The sequence below is a fragment of the Triticum urartu genome, chromosome 2 (assembly GCF_003073215.2).
Source record: "Triticum urartu cultivar G1812 chromosome 2, Tu2.1, whole genome shotgun sequence".
In the NCBI taxonomy this organism is placed as follows: domain Eukaryota; kingdom Viridiplantae; phylum Streptophyta; class Magnoliopsida; order Poales; family Poaceae; genus Triticum; species Triticum urartu.
Genome location: NC_053023.1, coordinates 104,808,793 through 104,822,018, shown reverse-complemented (window position 1 = coordinate 104,822,018; position 13,226 = coordinate 104,808,793). Strand labels below are relative to the sequence as shown.

The 13,226-nt window shown below is 46.9% G+C and overlaps 2 protein-coding genes across 4 annotated transcripts; both read right to left on the bottom strand.

Moving 5' to 3' along the window:
• Positions 1–250: 250 nt before the first annotated feature.
• LOC125541211 lies at positions 251–4,003 on the bottom strand. Of its 2 annotated transcripts, XM_048704675.1 has the most exons (3): positions 3,451–4,003; positions 2,095–2,169; positions 251–442 (listed from the first exon to the last, which is right to left on the bottom strand). In XM_048704675.1, the coding sequence occupies exons 1-3, from the start codon at positions 3,815–3,817 to the stop codon at positions 345–347; spliced, it is 540 nt and encodes a 179-aa protein (XP_048560632.1). In that variant the 5' UTR covers positions 3,818–4,003; the 3' UTR covers positions 251–344. The 2 variants fall into 2 exon arrangements, with proteins under 2 accessions (XP_048560632.1, XP_048560633.1); XM_048704676.1 differs by lacking the exon at positions 2,095–2,169 and having other exon boundaries at positions 3,451–3,969.
• A 3,743-nt stretch (positions 4,004–7,746) lies between these two features.
• On the bottom strand, positions 7,747–11,337 carry LOC125541210. Of its 2 annotated transcripts, XM_048704673.1 has the most exons (3): positions 10,954–11,337; positions 9,572–9,646; positions 7,747–7,925 (listed from the first exon to the last, which is right to left on the bottom strand). In XM_048704673.1, exons 1-3 carry the CDS (start codon positions 11,318–11,320, stop codon positions 7,828–7,830), a joined length of 540 nt encoding a protein of 179 aa, XP_048560630.1. In that variant the 5' UTR covers positions 11,321–11,337; the 3' UTR covers positions 7,747–7,827. The 2 variants fall into 2 exon arrangements, with proteins under 2 accessions (XP_048560630.1, XP_048560631.1); XM_048704674.1 differs by lacking the exon at positions 9,572–9,646.
• Positions 11,338–13,226: the final 1,889 nt, after the last annotated feature.

The window sequence follows — 13,226 nt, the reverse complement described above, 5'->3', positions numbered from 1 at the left end:
GCCATGTGAAGACATGCAACACTGCCTTGCAGGTGCGCTGGGATGGTGTGACGCTCTCGATTCAATCGTACACTAATCATACACGCAAATGTATACGATCAAGATCAAGGACTCACGGGAAGATATCACAACACAACTCTAGACACAAATTTAAATAATACAAGCTCTATATTACAAGCCAGGGGCCTCGAGGGCTCGAATACATAAGCTCGAATACACAAGAGTCAGCGGAAGCAACAATATCTGAGTACAGACATAAGTTAGACAAGTTTTTGCCTTAAGAAGGCTAGCACAAAAGCAACATCAATCGAAAAGGCAAGGCCTCATGCCTGGGAGCCTCCTAACTACTCCTGGTCGTCGGCGGCCTCCACGTAGTCGTAGGCACCCTCAGTGTAGTAGCAGTTGTCGTCGAAGGTGGCGTCTGGATCCTGGGCTCCACCATCTGGTTGCGACATCCGAGAAGAATGGAAAAGGGGGAAAAGGGGGAGCAAAGCAACCGTGAGTACTCATCCAAAGTACTCGCAAGCAAGGATCTACACTACATATGCATCGGTGTCAATGAAAAGGGGTAGTATATGTGGACTGAACTGCAGAATGCCAAAAGAGAAGGGGAAGGCCTAGCCTATCGAAGACTAGCATCTTCTGGAATCCACCATCTTGAAGCAACAGGAGGGAGTAGAGTAGCATAACGTAAGTAGTAGAAGTGTTATCAACCTCGGCCAGAGATCCTTTCTCGACTCCCTGCGAGAAAGCAATCCCAGAGCCATACTATCCAGTTCCAATCATAATCCAATTCTCATCACCATCCGTTTCTCATCACAATCCATTTCTCACTACAACTATCCAGTTCTAGTTGTATCGATCGGGATACAACTCCAAGTGTCCGTTACCGTAGGACAGGCTATCGATAGATGTTTTCTTCCCTGCAGGGGTGCACCAACTTACCCACCACGCTCGATTAACTCCGGCCGGACACACTTTCCTGGGTCATGCCCGGCCTCGGCCAAACAATACGCCGCAACCCGACCTAGGCTTAATAGAAAGGCCAGCACGCCGGACTAAACCTATGCCCCAGGGGTCATGGGCCATCTCCCCGGGAACTCCTGCACGTTGCGAGGGCGGCCGATGAGCAGACCTAGCTACCTCCTTCAAAAAGGAAGGTGCTTACCAGTCCAACCCGGCACGCGCCGCTCAGTCGCTGACGTCTATTAAGCTTCGGCTGATGCATACGACGCAGAACGTCCATACTATGCCCACGTGATGGTTAGTGCTATCAGGCCAGAGGCCCCTCGGATCAAATATCCAAATCGTGGTGGATTAGGAACGCGCGGTAACAAGCAGAGACTCACGAAAGATGTGACCCCGTTGCCCTGTCTCGAGGACTTGCGGCAAGGGCTAGGAATGCCCGACCACGCCTCGTAATTATCTCGCGGGCACCCTCCAGGTAAACCCGTCTCCACATCACTCGCAATTAAGCTCGCGCGGGTACCCCTCAGGGTCGACCCGTCTTTAGTAACATGGCTCAGTGCAAAGTCATAGTAACCATAGTAACTGTGTGTCTAACACCAAGGGGAAAATCCGAGGAATCACCCCTGGTGAATCCCACTCGATCTTATCATCAAGGTGAACGTAAGAGGAACCACCCTCGAGGTTCACACTTGAGGGGTTGCACGACAGAGCGGTAACGGAAGTGGTTAAGGAGGAAATCACCCTCGATGACCTCTACCATATAGCTACACTACAGAGATCTCATCAGAAGTGATGTAAGAGGTTCCACCCTCGGCACTCGACGGTAACTCTGCAAAGTTGTCCAACTAGGGGGGGTGATGTGCGGTGTCGGGGCCTGGACGTCGATCACGATGATCGAGTCATCGAACATAAAGCGGGGCAACTAGGACAAGGTGGGGGTCACTGATGGATCACTAACCAACCTATACTAAGCAGTTTAGGATAAGCAGGTAAGGTATGAAAGCAGGTAACAACAACAGGCTATGCATCAGAGTAGGATCATACATAAAGCAGTAGCAGTTCTAATGCAAGCATGAGAGGGAAATAAATGGGCGATATCGAAAGGCTCAAGGGGGGTTTGCTTGCCTAGTTGCTCTGGCAAGAGAGAGGGGTCATCAACACCGTAGTCGTACTGGGTAGCAGCGGCGTCGGTCTCGTAGTCTATCGGAGAGAAGAGGGGGAAGAAACAATAAATATTAAGCAAACAGATGCATAACGATGCATAACATGACAAGTATCGGTGCTAGGTAGGTGCCCTAACACGGTAAGAGGTGGTACCGATGAAGGGAGGAAACATCCGGGAAAATATCCCCGGTGTTTTGCGCTTTCGGACAGATGAAAAGGAGGGGGAAAGTTGCGTGTTTGCTATGCTAAGGATGCGTGGCAGACGAACGGGCTGCGTATCCGGATTCGTCTCGTCGTTCTGAGCAACTTTCATATATAAAGTTTTTCGATCCGGACTACGGTTAATTTTCTATGATTTTTCAAAGATTTAACAATATCGTCAAAATCCCTGAAATTCTACTAAGTCTGAGAATTCGAAAGTTTAAAACATCACTTAGCTGTTTTCTCGAGACTATAGCTATTGTTCTGTACATTCTATGATTTTGTGCCTTATATCAATTGTGAGCACTTCTCTGCGATCTACATGTTAGTATCACTTCCATCCATATTAGAGGTCATTTGCCTAATCATCAACAGCTCTAAAGTAGGTATGAAAAGAAAGCTGTTTTCGATTTTTTTTGTTAACAAAAAATAGAACTTTGTGATTTTCATAGGAATTAATCCACGCATCGAAAGGATTTGATTCAGTGGAAACATTTGAGCCTTGTCAAGTGTACTACCTCCCAATAATATTTTTGCTCCTGTTAGAAGTTGTTTAGCCACTGTTTAGGGGCAGTCTAGGGGGTTACTCGATGTGAAATTAAAAAAGCTAGCTACTAATCTAAAAAGTGCCACGTCTCATCCAGAGACCCAGCCGGCCATAGGCACACACACAGGACGCAGCATAGCACACATCACACACAGAGCACGCACACACACGGCCATGGAGAAGCAGCGAGCAGTAGCAATACAGAGCAGCAGCAAGCGGCGCTAGCAAGCAACGCTAGCAAAGTAGCGGCGGTGCAGCAAGCAAGAGCAGCAGCAGTGCAAGAACAGCGGCGACGGCAAGAGCAGCAAGAAGCTAAAGCAGAAGCGGCAACTAGCATCAGTGGAGCGGCAAACAGCGGGCAAGCAACACGAGCAACAGCGCACGGGCGCGCGTGTACGGGATAGACGCGGGGCGTGGGTGAGGCGCACAAGCGCGCAGCCAGGGGCGCCGCGGGACGCAGGGCAGGCGCGCGTAGGAGCAGGTCCACGGCCACGGCCAAGATGAGCTCGGGGACGACGGCTACGGCGCGGATCGAGCAGGGGAAAAGGGGGGCCGGGAGAGGAACTCACGGTGGAGCTCATGGACATGGTTGGAAGGTGCAGGGGTGGCTGGACGCGCCGCGCTCGTCGACGAGATGCGGCAGCCGTGCGGAGAAGACCGCGCGATGGCGAGGCAGCAGTCCGTCCGAGCTCCAACCGAAAGGCGAGGGCGACGGAGACGACGATGGCGGAGCTCCTCGACGTCTTGGCGCGACGAGTGGAGGCCGGTGGCCGCGGGATCGACGACGATGACGACGACCGCGAGTTTGGCCTCTTCCAGGTCGTCGGATATGAGTGAGGAGAGGGGATTTGGGGGACTAGGGTTACCAGGGAGAGAGAGGGGAGCTCGGGGCGTCAAGTAGGCGCCGGGGTAAGCCGCAGGATGTCCAACACGCATCCACAACCGCGGCCATGGTGGTCGGATGTGTGCCACGACCTCCTGCTGTGAACAGGGAGGTGGATGGCTCTTGGTGGGCTGGGCCTTGTGTGCTGAGGCCACTTATGGCCCAGTGGCACAATAGGCTTTATTCATTTTCTATTCTTTTTTGTTTTACATTCCTGCTACTGTTTTCTATTTATTCTAGCTACCAAATGAGCTTTGTTACTTGTAAAAATTTGCACATAAATCAAGCACAACAATATTAGATGGCACAAAAAGTTTGGGGCCAAAAGGAGTTGCCTAATTAATTTTAGAAATTGAAAAGGCCAAATTAAATGCTGCTGGAGCACTGAGTTAATTCTCATGGGCATTTTGGGAATTCAGAAGAGGTTGGTTCCAACATGACAATTACTCAGTGATTATTTGCCACACTTTGAACATTCTAGTTTTCATGTTTGGCAAATTTGAATTTTTGACTTTATTTTAAATTTGAATTTGAATTGGTTTTGGATCAACGTGAGATTAGCAACAATAACAGTGATGACTTGGCATCATTAGTAGGGGATTACTGTAGCTTGACACTAGGGGTGTTACAAATCTCCTCCACTACAAGAAATCTCGTCCCGAGATTTAAGTGCGGAAGTAAAGAGTAACTTCGAAAGAACTGACCCTTATAGGGTTAATTATCTGGTGAACAATTCAGGGAATGTGGCAGAAGTGTCTCTCGAGTTGAAACTTAAGAAAACATCGAGGGCAAAATATGAAGGTACAATAGGAAGTTTCAAGCGGATGGACAAACGATTGATACCTGAACCGAGTGTGAGAAAGGAGTTCAGAGCATCCGGAATAGATCATCTCTTAGAAGGTGGCTCGTGACATGATACGAAGCCAAGCGGGAGGAATAACCTTAGAAACAGGGGGTACAGGAGAGTTAGGTTTCGATCCTGTGGAACTGTGGGTTATTGGGCCCACCATGTGGGTTAAAAGTAGAAAGGGCGCTAGCATTTTGCACGATCATGATAGCAAGGCATGTTAGAGGGCAGCCTGTCAATTATGTCGGTAACAACGTCGGTACCAAGGGAGAGGGACGAAGAGAACCATTTTCCTGCTCGTTGAATGAGGTGGACCAATAGGCAAAGTTCTCGTCCATCGGGGGTTACCAGGATGTCGTCAGCAATAGTAACAGGGTCACACTGACAGAATTGTATACCGAGGTGTTTCCATAAGCAGGGATTTATTTCTGCTTATAACATATATAGATCACAAGAAAGGTTAAGCAAACCAATGGAAAGGAAAATATAATTGTCCAATTAAATAGAACAATGGAAAGGAAAATGTGTTTAAACACATATTTCAGGGGTATATCCTTCCCAAGGACAGACAGAGCAAGATATCCATGACAGGATAGTAAGTAGATAACCAATTAGGTAAAGGGAAAGAAATTTCATGACATTACCCATACAACGGTGTTTGGAAAATTGATAAAGAAAATTTAGTACCATGCTTCAAATGTTCTTATTGGAGATCGGATTACCACAGACATGCTTCGAGATAGCATTGACATAGTTTCAAGCAAAGGTCAAACTTTAGATACACCAAGGATCCATCGGAAACAACTTAGAAAATAAGTCATACAATTTTAGCAGGAAAAAGATGAGGGTGTGGCCGACGCGCTCAGCCACAATCCATCGACATGCCAAAAAGGATGTATTTCCAAAATTATATGAACAAGTTTGTGTTGGGGAAGGCAAGAATGTTGTCGATGATAACATAAATCATCGAGGGGAAGGATTGTATTTCTCATTCGATTGATATCCTAGAAGAGCTCATAAGGCTAATGATGATCACGACACATTTGTCGAGAGATTTCCTGAAGATGTAATCATTCAGCGACGACACCAAGTCAAAGGAATGATGAAGCAAAAGGTTATTGGAACCATGGGTACGTCACAAACTCGAAATCAAGCTTGTTGTTCAAGGTGAAATGATATGATGAGGAAAATGGACGTAAGCTTAGCTCATCGTCGAAAATTGTGCTCCGGGAAGGAGGACCAGGTGACACAGTTAAAAGTTGACACGATAAAAATATAGCCGACCAGGCTAGGAATGATGTGATGGGGTATAAAGCTTCCCAGTACCAAGTACTAGGTGTGATGCCAGAAGGTAAATCGGAGTAGAGGTTGGACAGGGGAAACAATTTGTAGAGGATAAGTAATTTTAACTTACCCAATGGGATCAAGGAGGAAATATGGCCGAGACCATAACTGCAAGGGATCCAATTTACGATACCAGAAGAATTATTCAAATGATTAAATATCCTTGCAAGAAGCTTTCATGATAAGTTCCACACCGTGTCCGTGGGCATGAACACAAAGGTTCAAGGTCGACTCCCACTTCTACAATGCATAACCTTTCATTTTACTTCTCGCTCTTGATGAAGCTATAGTATTGAACTTTTATCTGACGAAAAGCCAGTAGAGTATAACCCGCGTAACTCTCGAGTTCACACAGATTAGGGAAGGCATAGGTTCAACCCATCGGGGCATCTTAGGAACATATATCATAAATTTTGAGAATAAGTAACACAAGCTCGGTAGTAGAGCATGCTTGAGAAAGTGGAGGATACAATTTACCAAAAGCATTATGTATCCGAGGAAAGGCTCACAAGCTTATTGAATATGAAGAATGTTGTTGGATAAAATCCGAAAAAGGGGTCTGGTGGTCCACAATGTGGATCTGATGTGAGCATCAATATTCAACCAGAGGAAGAAAGAATGCAAGGAGATCAGATTATAGAAACAACTGACTAACTGAGAGCTCAGTTGCAAAGGAATTATGAATTCCAAGACAAGGGATCATAAGCAATGCTCTGATTAGGGATGGATAGGTAGAATAGCCTTAGAGGTACAATCGATGGCGATTTGATTGATCGAGATTCAACACATGTTAAAATGAAATCTGAGCCGGAAGGATGAATTCTAGGATCTGACTGAGGATTGCGATCATTCGCAACATATTGTATCAACGGACTCAAAATGATAGAGACAAAGGATGACAATAAGATTACTAGACTTATGGTATTAACCATAATGCAAGCAAGCAAGAAATTCAAGAACAAAAGGCTGTTGAGGATTTTCACAAGAACGAATGGTATTACGAAGGCTTTTGTGAAGTACATAAATCAACTGAGGATTAGCGGGTACTTGATAGGTGCACAAAGTTATCCGAAGGGGTATTCAGGTGACAAGGAACTGCAAGGCAGTAAGCTCAGGGGATTCTCGGAACAACGGAGAGCAGTTCAGGGCATCTTGTAATAACAAGATCAATGGGTTAGGATGTAAAATTGGCAAGTGTGTGTAGCTATCCATAAGGATATTTCGGTGGTAGGGAATTGCAAAGGCAACAGGCACAAAGTCTCGAGAGAATATCGTAGAGTATCTTCGGAATCTTCTGATGCAGCAGGCGATCATATGAAATAAGGGGCTCTCCGGGCGGATGTGATCACGAGATCCTAATGCTCAAGTTAGTAAAACCATTTAACCCGAATAGAAGAGAGATCAGAGTCCCAGAGTATAGACGAGGAATAAAAGATCCTAATACCACCCAAATGGCAACGTGGGCCTGTAAGGCACACATCCATGTTAGTAAAAGTTTTTCAGTAACTAGACTCGACTTCGGCCAAGGAGTTGGAAAGGGGGCTACCTAAAGGCAGTCGGCTCTGATACCAACTTGTGACGCCCTCGATTCAATCGTACACTAATCATACACGCAAATGTATACGATCAAGATCAAGGACTCATGGGAAGATATCACAACACAACTCTAGACACAAATTAAAATAATATAAGCTTTATATTACAAGTCAGGGGCCTCGAGGGCTCGAATACATAAGCTCGAATACACAAGAGTCAGCGGAAGCAACAATATCTGAGTACAGACATAAGTTAGACAAGTTTTTGCCTTAAGAAGGCTAACACAAAAGCAACATCGATCGAAAAGGCAAGGCCTCCTGCCTGGGAGCCTCCTAACTACTCCTGGTTGTCAGCGGCCTCCATGTAGTAGTAGGCACCCTCAGTGTAGTAGCAGTTGTCGTCGAAGGTCGCGTCTGGATCCTGGGCTCCACCATCTGGTTGCGACATCCGAGAAGAATGGAAAAGGGGGAGCAAAGCAACCGTGAGTACTCATCCAAAGTACTCGCAAGCAAGGATCTACACTACATATGCATCGGTGTCAATGAAAAGGGGTAGTATATGTGGACTGAACTGCAGAATGCCAGAAGAGAAGGGGAAGGCCTAGCCTATCGAAGACTAGCATCTTCTGGAATCCACCATCTTGAAGCAACAGGAGGGAGTAGAGTAGCATAAAGTAAAGTAGTAGAAGTGTTATCAACCTCGGCTAGAGATCCTTTCTCGACTCCCTCCGAGAAAGCAATCCCAGAGCCATACTATCCAGTTCCAATCATAATCCAATTCTCATCACCATCTGTTTCTCATCACAATCCATTTCTCATCACAAGTATCCAGTTCTAGTTGTATCGATCGGGATACAACTCCAAGTGTCTGTTACCGTAGGACAGGCTATCGATAGATGTTTTCTTCCCTGCAGGGGTGCACCAACTTACCCACCACGCTCGATTAACTCCGGCCGGACACACTTTCCTGAGTCATGCCCGGCCTCGGCCAAACAATACGCCGCAACCCGATCTAGGCTTAATAGAGAGGCCAGCACGCCGAACTAAACCTATGCCCCCAGGGATCATGGGCCATCTCACCGGGAACTCCTGCACGTTGCGAGGGCGGCCGGTGAGCAGACCTAGCTACCTCCTTCAAAAAGGAAGGTGCTTACTAGTCCAACTCGGCGCGCGCCGCTCAATCGCTGATGTCTATTAAGCTTCGGCTGATGCATACGACGTAGAACGCCCATACTATGCCCACGTGATGGTTAGTGCTATCGGGCCAGAGGCCCCTCAGATCAAATATCCAAATCATAGTGGATTAGGAACGCGCGGTAACAAGCAGAGACTCATGAAAGATGTGACCCCGTTGCCCCGTCTCGAGGACTTGCGGCAAGGGCTAGGAATGCCCGGCCACGCCTCGTAATTATCTCACGGGCACCCTCCAGGTCAACCCGTCTCCACATCACTCGCAATTAAGCTCGCGCGTGTACCCCTTAGGGTCGACCCGTCTTTAGTAACATGGCTCAGTGCAAAGTCATAGTAACCATAGTAACTGTGTGTCTAACACCAAGGGGAAAACCCAAGGAATCACCCCTAGTGAATCCAACTCGATGTTATCATCAAGGTGAACGTAAGAGGAACCACCCTCGAGGTTCACACTTGAGGGGTTGCACGACAGAGCGGTAACGGAAGTGTTTAAGGAGGAAATCACCCTCGATGACCTCTACCATATAGCTACACTACAGAGATCTCATCAGAAGTGATGTAAGAGGTTCCACCCTCGGCACTCGACGGTAACTCTGTAGAGTTGTCCAACTAGGGGGGGGTGATGTGCGATGTCGGGGCTTGGACGTCGATCGCGATGATCGATTCATCGAACATAAAGCGGGGCAACTGGGACAAGGTGGGGGTCACTGATGGATCACTAACCAACCTATACTAAGCAGTTTAGGATAAGCAGGTAAGGTATGAAAGCAGGTAACAACAACATGCTATGCATCAGAGTAGGATCATACATAAAGCAGTAGCAGTTCTAATGCAAGAATGAGAGGGAAAGAAATGGGCGATATCGAAATGCTCAAGGGGGGTTTGCTTGCCTGGTTGCTCTGGCAAGAGAGAGGGGTCGTCAACACCGTAGTCGTACTGGGTAGCAGCGGCGTCGGTCTCGTAGTCTATCAAAGAGAAGAGGGGGAAGAAACAATAAATATTAAGCAAACAGATGCATAGCGATGCATAACATGACAAATATCGGTGCTGGGGGGTGCCCTAATGCGGTAAGTGGTGGTACCAGTGAAGGGGGGGAACATCCGGGAAAATATCCCCGGTGTTTCGCGCTTTCGGACAGATAAAATGGAAGGGGAAAGTTGCGTGTTTGCTATGCTAGGGATGCGTGGCAGACAAACGGGCTGCGTATCCGGGTTCGTCTCGTCGCTCTGAGCAACTTTCATATATAAAGTTTTTCGATCCGAGCTACGGTTAATTTTCTATGATTTTTCAAAAATTTAACAATATCCTCAAAATCCCTGAAATTCTACTAAGTCTAAGAATTCAAAAGTTTAAAACATCACTTAACTGTTTTCTCGAGACTATAGCTATTGTTCTATATATCCTATGATTTTGTGCCTTATATCAATTGTGAGCACTTCTCTGCGATCTACATGTTAGTATCACTTCCATCCATATTAGAGGTCATTTGCCTGATCATCAATAGCTCTAAAGTAGGTATGAAAATAAAGCAGTTTTTGGTTTTTTTTAACAAAACATAGAACTTTGTGATTTTTATAGGAATTAATCCACGTATCGAAAGGATTTGGTTCACTTGAAACATTTGAGCCTTGTCAAGTATACTACCTCCCAATAATATTTTTGCTCTTGTTAGAAGTTGTTTAGCCACTGTTTAGGGCAGTCCAGGGGGTTACTCGATGTGAAATTAAAAAAGCTAGCTACTAATCTAAACAGTGCCACGTCTCATCCAGAGACCCAACCGGCCATAGGCACACACACAGGACGCAGCATAGCACACATCACACACAGAGCACGCACACACACGGCCATGGAGAAGCAGCGAGTAGTAGCAATACAGAGCAGCAGCAAGCGGCGCTAGCAAGCAACGCTAGCAAAGTAGCAGCGGTGCAGCAAGCAAGAGCAGTAGCAGTGCAAGAACAGCGGCGACGGCAAGAGCAGCAAGAAGCTAAAGCAGCAGCGGCAACTAGCATCAGTGGAGCGGCAAACAGCGGGCAAGCAACACGAGCAACAACGCACGGGCGCGCGTGTACGGGATAGACGCGGGGCGTGGGTGAGGCGCACAAGCTCGCAGCCAGGGGCGCCGCGGGACGCGGGGCTAGGCGCGGGCAGGCACGCGCAGGAGCAGGTCCACGGCCACGGCCAAGATGAGCTCGGGGACGACGGCTACGGCGCGGATCGAGCAGGGGAAAGGGGGGGGGGGGGGGGGGGGGGGGGGGTCGGGAGAGGAACTCACGGTGGAGCTCATGGACATGGTTGGAAGGTGCAGGGGTGGCTGGACGCGCCGCGCTCGTCGACGAGATGCGGCAGCCGTGCGGAGAAGACCGTGCGATGGCGAGGCAGCAGTCCGTCCGAGCTCCAACCGAAAGGCGAGGGCGAAGGAGACGACGATGGCGGAGCTCCTCGACGTCTTGGCGCGACGAATGGAGGCCGGTGGCCGCGGGATCGACGACGATGACGACGACCGCGAGTTTGGCCTCTTCCAGGTCGTCGGATATGAGTGACGAGAGGGGATTTGGGGGACTAGGGTTACCAGGGAGAGAGAGGAGAGCTCGGGGCGTCAAGTAGGCGCCGGGGTAAGCCGCAGGATGTCCAACACGCATCCACAGCCGCGGCCATGGTGGTCGGATGTGTGCCACGACCTCCTGCTGTGAACATGGAGGAGGATGGCTCTTGGTGGGCTGGGCCTTGTGTGCTGAGGCCACTTATGGCCCAGTGGCATAATAGGCTTTATTCATTTTCTTTTTTTTATTGTTTTATATTCCTGCTACTGTTTTCTATTTATTCTAGCTACCAAATGAGCTTTGTTACTTGTAAAACTTTGCACATAAATCAAGAACAACAATATTAGATGGCACAAAAAGTTTGGGGCCAAAAGGAGTTGCCTAACTAATTTTAGAAATTGAAAAGGCCAAATTAAATGCTGCTGGAGCACTGAGTTAATTCCCATGGGCATTTTGGGAATTCAGAAGAGGTTGGTTCCAACATGAGAATTACTCAGTGATTATTTTCCACACTTTGAACATTTTAGTTTTCATGTTTGGCAAATTTGAATTTTTGACTTTATTTTAAAATTGAATTTGAATTGGTTTTGAATCAACGTGAGATTAGCAACAATAACAGTGATGACTTGGCATCATTAGTAGGGGAATACTGTAGCTTGACACTGGGGGTGTTACAGATGGGAGGAAAAGCATCTCCAGAGGCCAATCGAGACACAGACACGTCAACGAATTCTCCGTTGCCAGGCGAGCTGGAGGCAGAGAACGAGATCAGATGGGGTACGATTGAAGATAATAGCGGCGAAGGTGCACCTAGTTTGACTCTGTCGCCATAGAGGTGAGGCCCGACGCTCATTGTTGCATCTCTCTTTCTGTCTCCTTCTGTGCTGCTAGCCTGCTCGTGACGACGGAGTATATATACAAAAGCAACTCCGTTTTTAGAAATTGAAACACATACCTCCATTAATTGCCGCTCGAAAGTGGCGCACATTAGCAACCATGAATGCTTCCATGAACCGATGATTGACTTTTCCACCTGGTGGATTAGCATCACTCAGCCGCTTCACCGAACAGCCACAATGACGCTTCAGTTTTGCCCCTCCCTAGAGAATGGAGTCGGCGCATCGGTGAGGCCCCAACGAGCTCGCCCGCATGTGATCGATCCGGGTGCTGCTGGGTATTGCTCACTGCAAGCAATATGGCTCGTGTCGCGTACACCCCCCACTTGACCGCTAACATGGTGGGCCGGCCCATTGAGCCGCCTCGCTTGCTAGCTGTTGCTCACCTGGTCATTCACGTCTTGTTTTTTCCTCAAAAAAATGTTTTGATTTTCCTTCTACGTTTTCACTAATTTGAAAATTACTTATTAATTTTAAAAAGTTAACAAATTCAAAAAGAACTCATGAATTTTAAAAAGGTCATAAATTCAAAAAAGTTCATGGATTAAAAAATTGTTCATGAAATTTTAAAATGATCATAAATTGTAAATATTCAAAAATTCGAAAAGCTTCCAAGAACCTGAATAAATTTTGAAAAATCATGAACAAATTTATAATTTGTGAACAAAATTTGAAAGCGGAACATTTTTTAAAATACCGTTTTTGAAAATTTCAAACATGGTTTGAACCTAGGTCATTTTCTGAATAAGTGAATAAAATTAAATTATTAATAAACCTATTAATAAAGCACGCAGTGCTTCCGGCAGTTCACTGTCACGTAATTTTGCATAAAAGCCCATATGGATTTTGTTATTCAACCTGCACTCTAGATTTGCTTCTGCTCGTACGCTACCTTCAATTTTCTCGTTCGTCCGTCGCCCAGATGGGCCTGGCTAGGCCCACCTGGACCGTCTCCACAAATTTCTAATTTACCAACTTATTGTGCACAAATTTCAGATTCAAATTAATAGTCCCACCCCGACACTGTACATCAAATCCTATCAACTTATATACATTCCAAATTGCAAGAACCAACAAGCCAACAAACAATCAAAGAGGAGAGGTGCATG

What these genes read in the sequence shown, in the direction of transcription:
- LOC125541211 (XM_048704675.1), bottom strand. Translation starts at nt 3,817, where the DNA reads ATGCGTGTTGGACATCCTGCGGCTTACCCCGGCGCCTACTTGACGCCC. An exon ending in CCATGTCCATGAGCTCCACC is followed by an intron (nt 2,170 to 3,450) that starts GTGAGTTCCTCT and finishes TCTCTCCGATAG; the next exon opens with ACTACGAGACCGACGCCGCT. An exon ending in TCTCTTGCCAGAGCAACTAG is followed by an intron (nt 443 to 2,094) that starts GCAAGCAAACCC and finishes TGTCGCAACCAG; the next exon opens with ATGGTGGAGCCCAGGATCCA.
- LOC125541210 (XM_048704673.1), bottom strand. Translation starts at nt 11,320, where the DNA reads ATGCGTGTTGGACATCCTGCGGCTTACCCCGGCGCCTACTTGACGCCC. An exon ending in CCATGTCCATGAGCTCCACC is followed by an intron (nt 9,647 to 10,953) that starts GTGAGTTCCTCT and finishes TCTCTTTGATAG; the next exon opens with ACTACGAGACCGACGCCGCT. An exon ending in TCTCTTGCCAGAGCAACCAG is followed by an intron (nt 7,926 to 9,571) that starts GCAAGCAAACCC and finishes TGTCGCAACCAG; the next exon opens with ATGGTGGAGCCCAGGATCCA.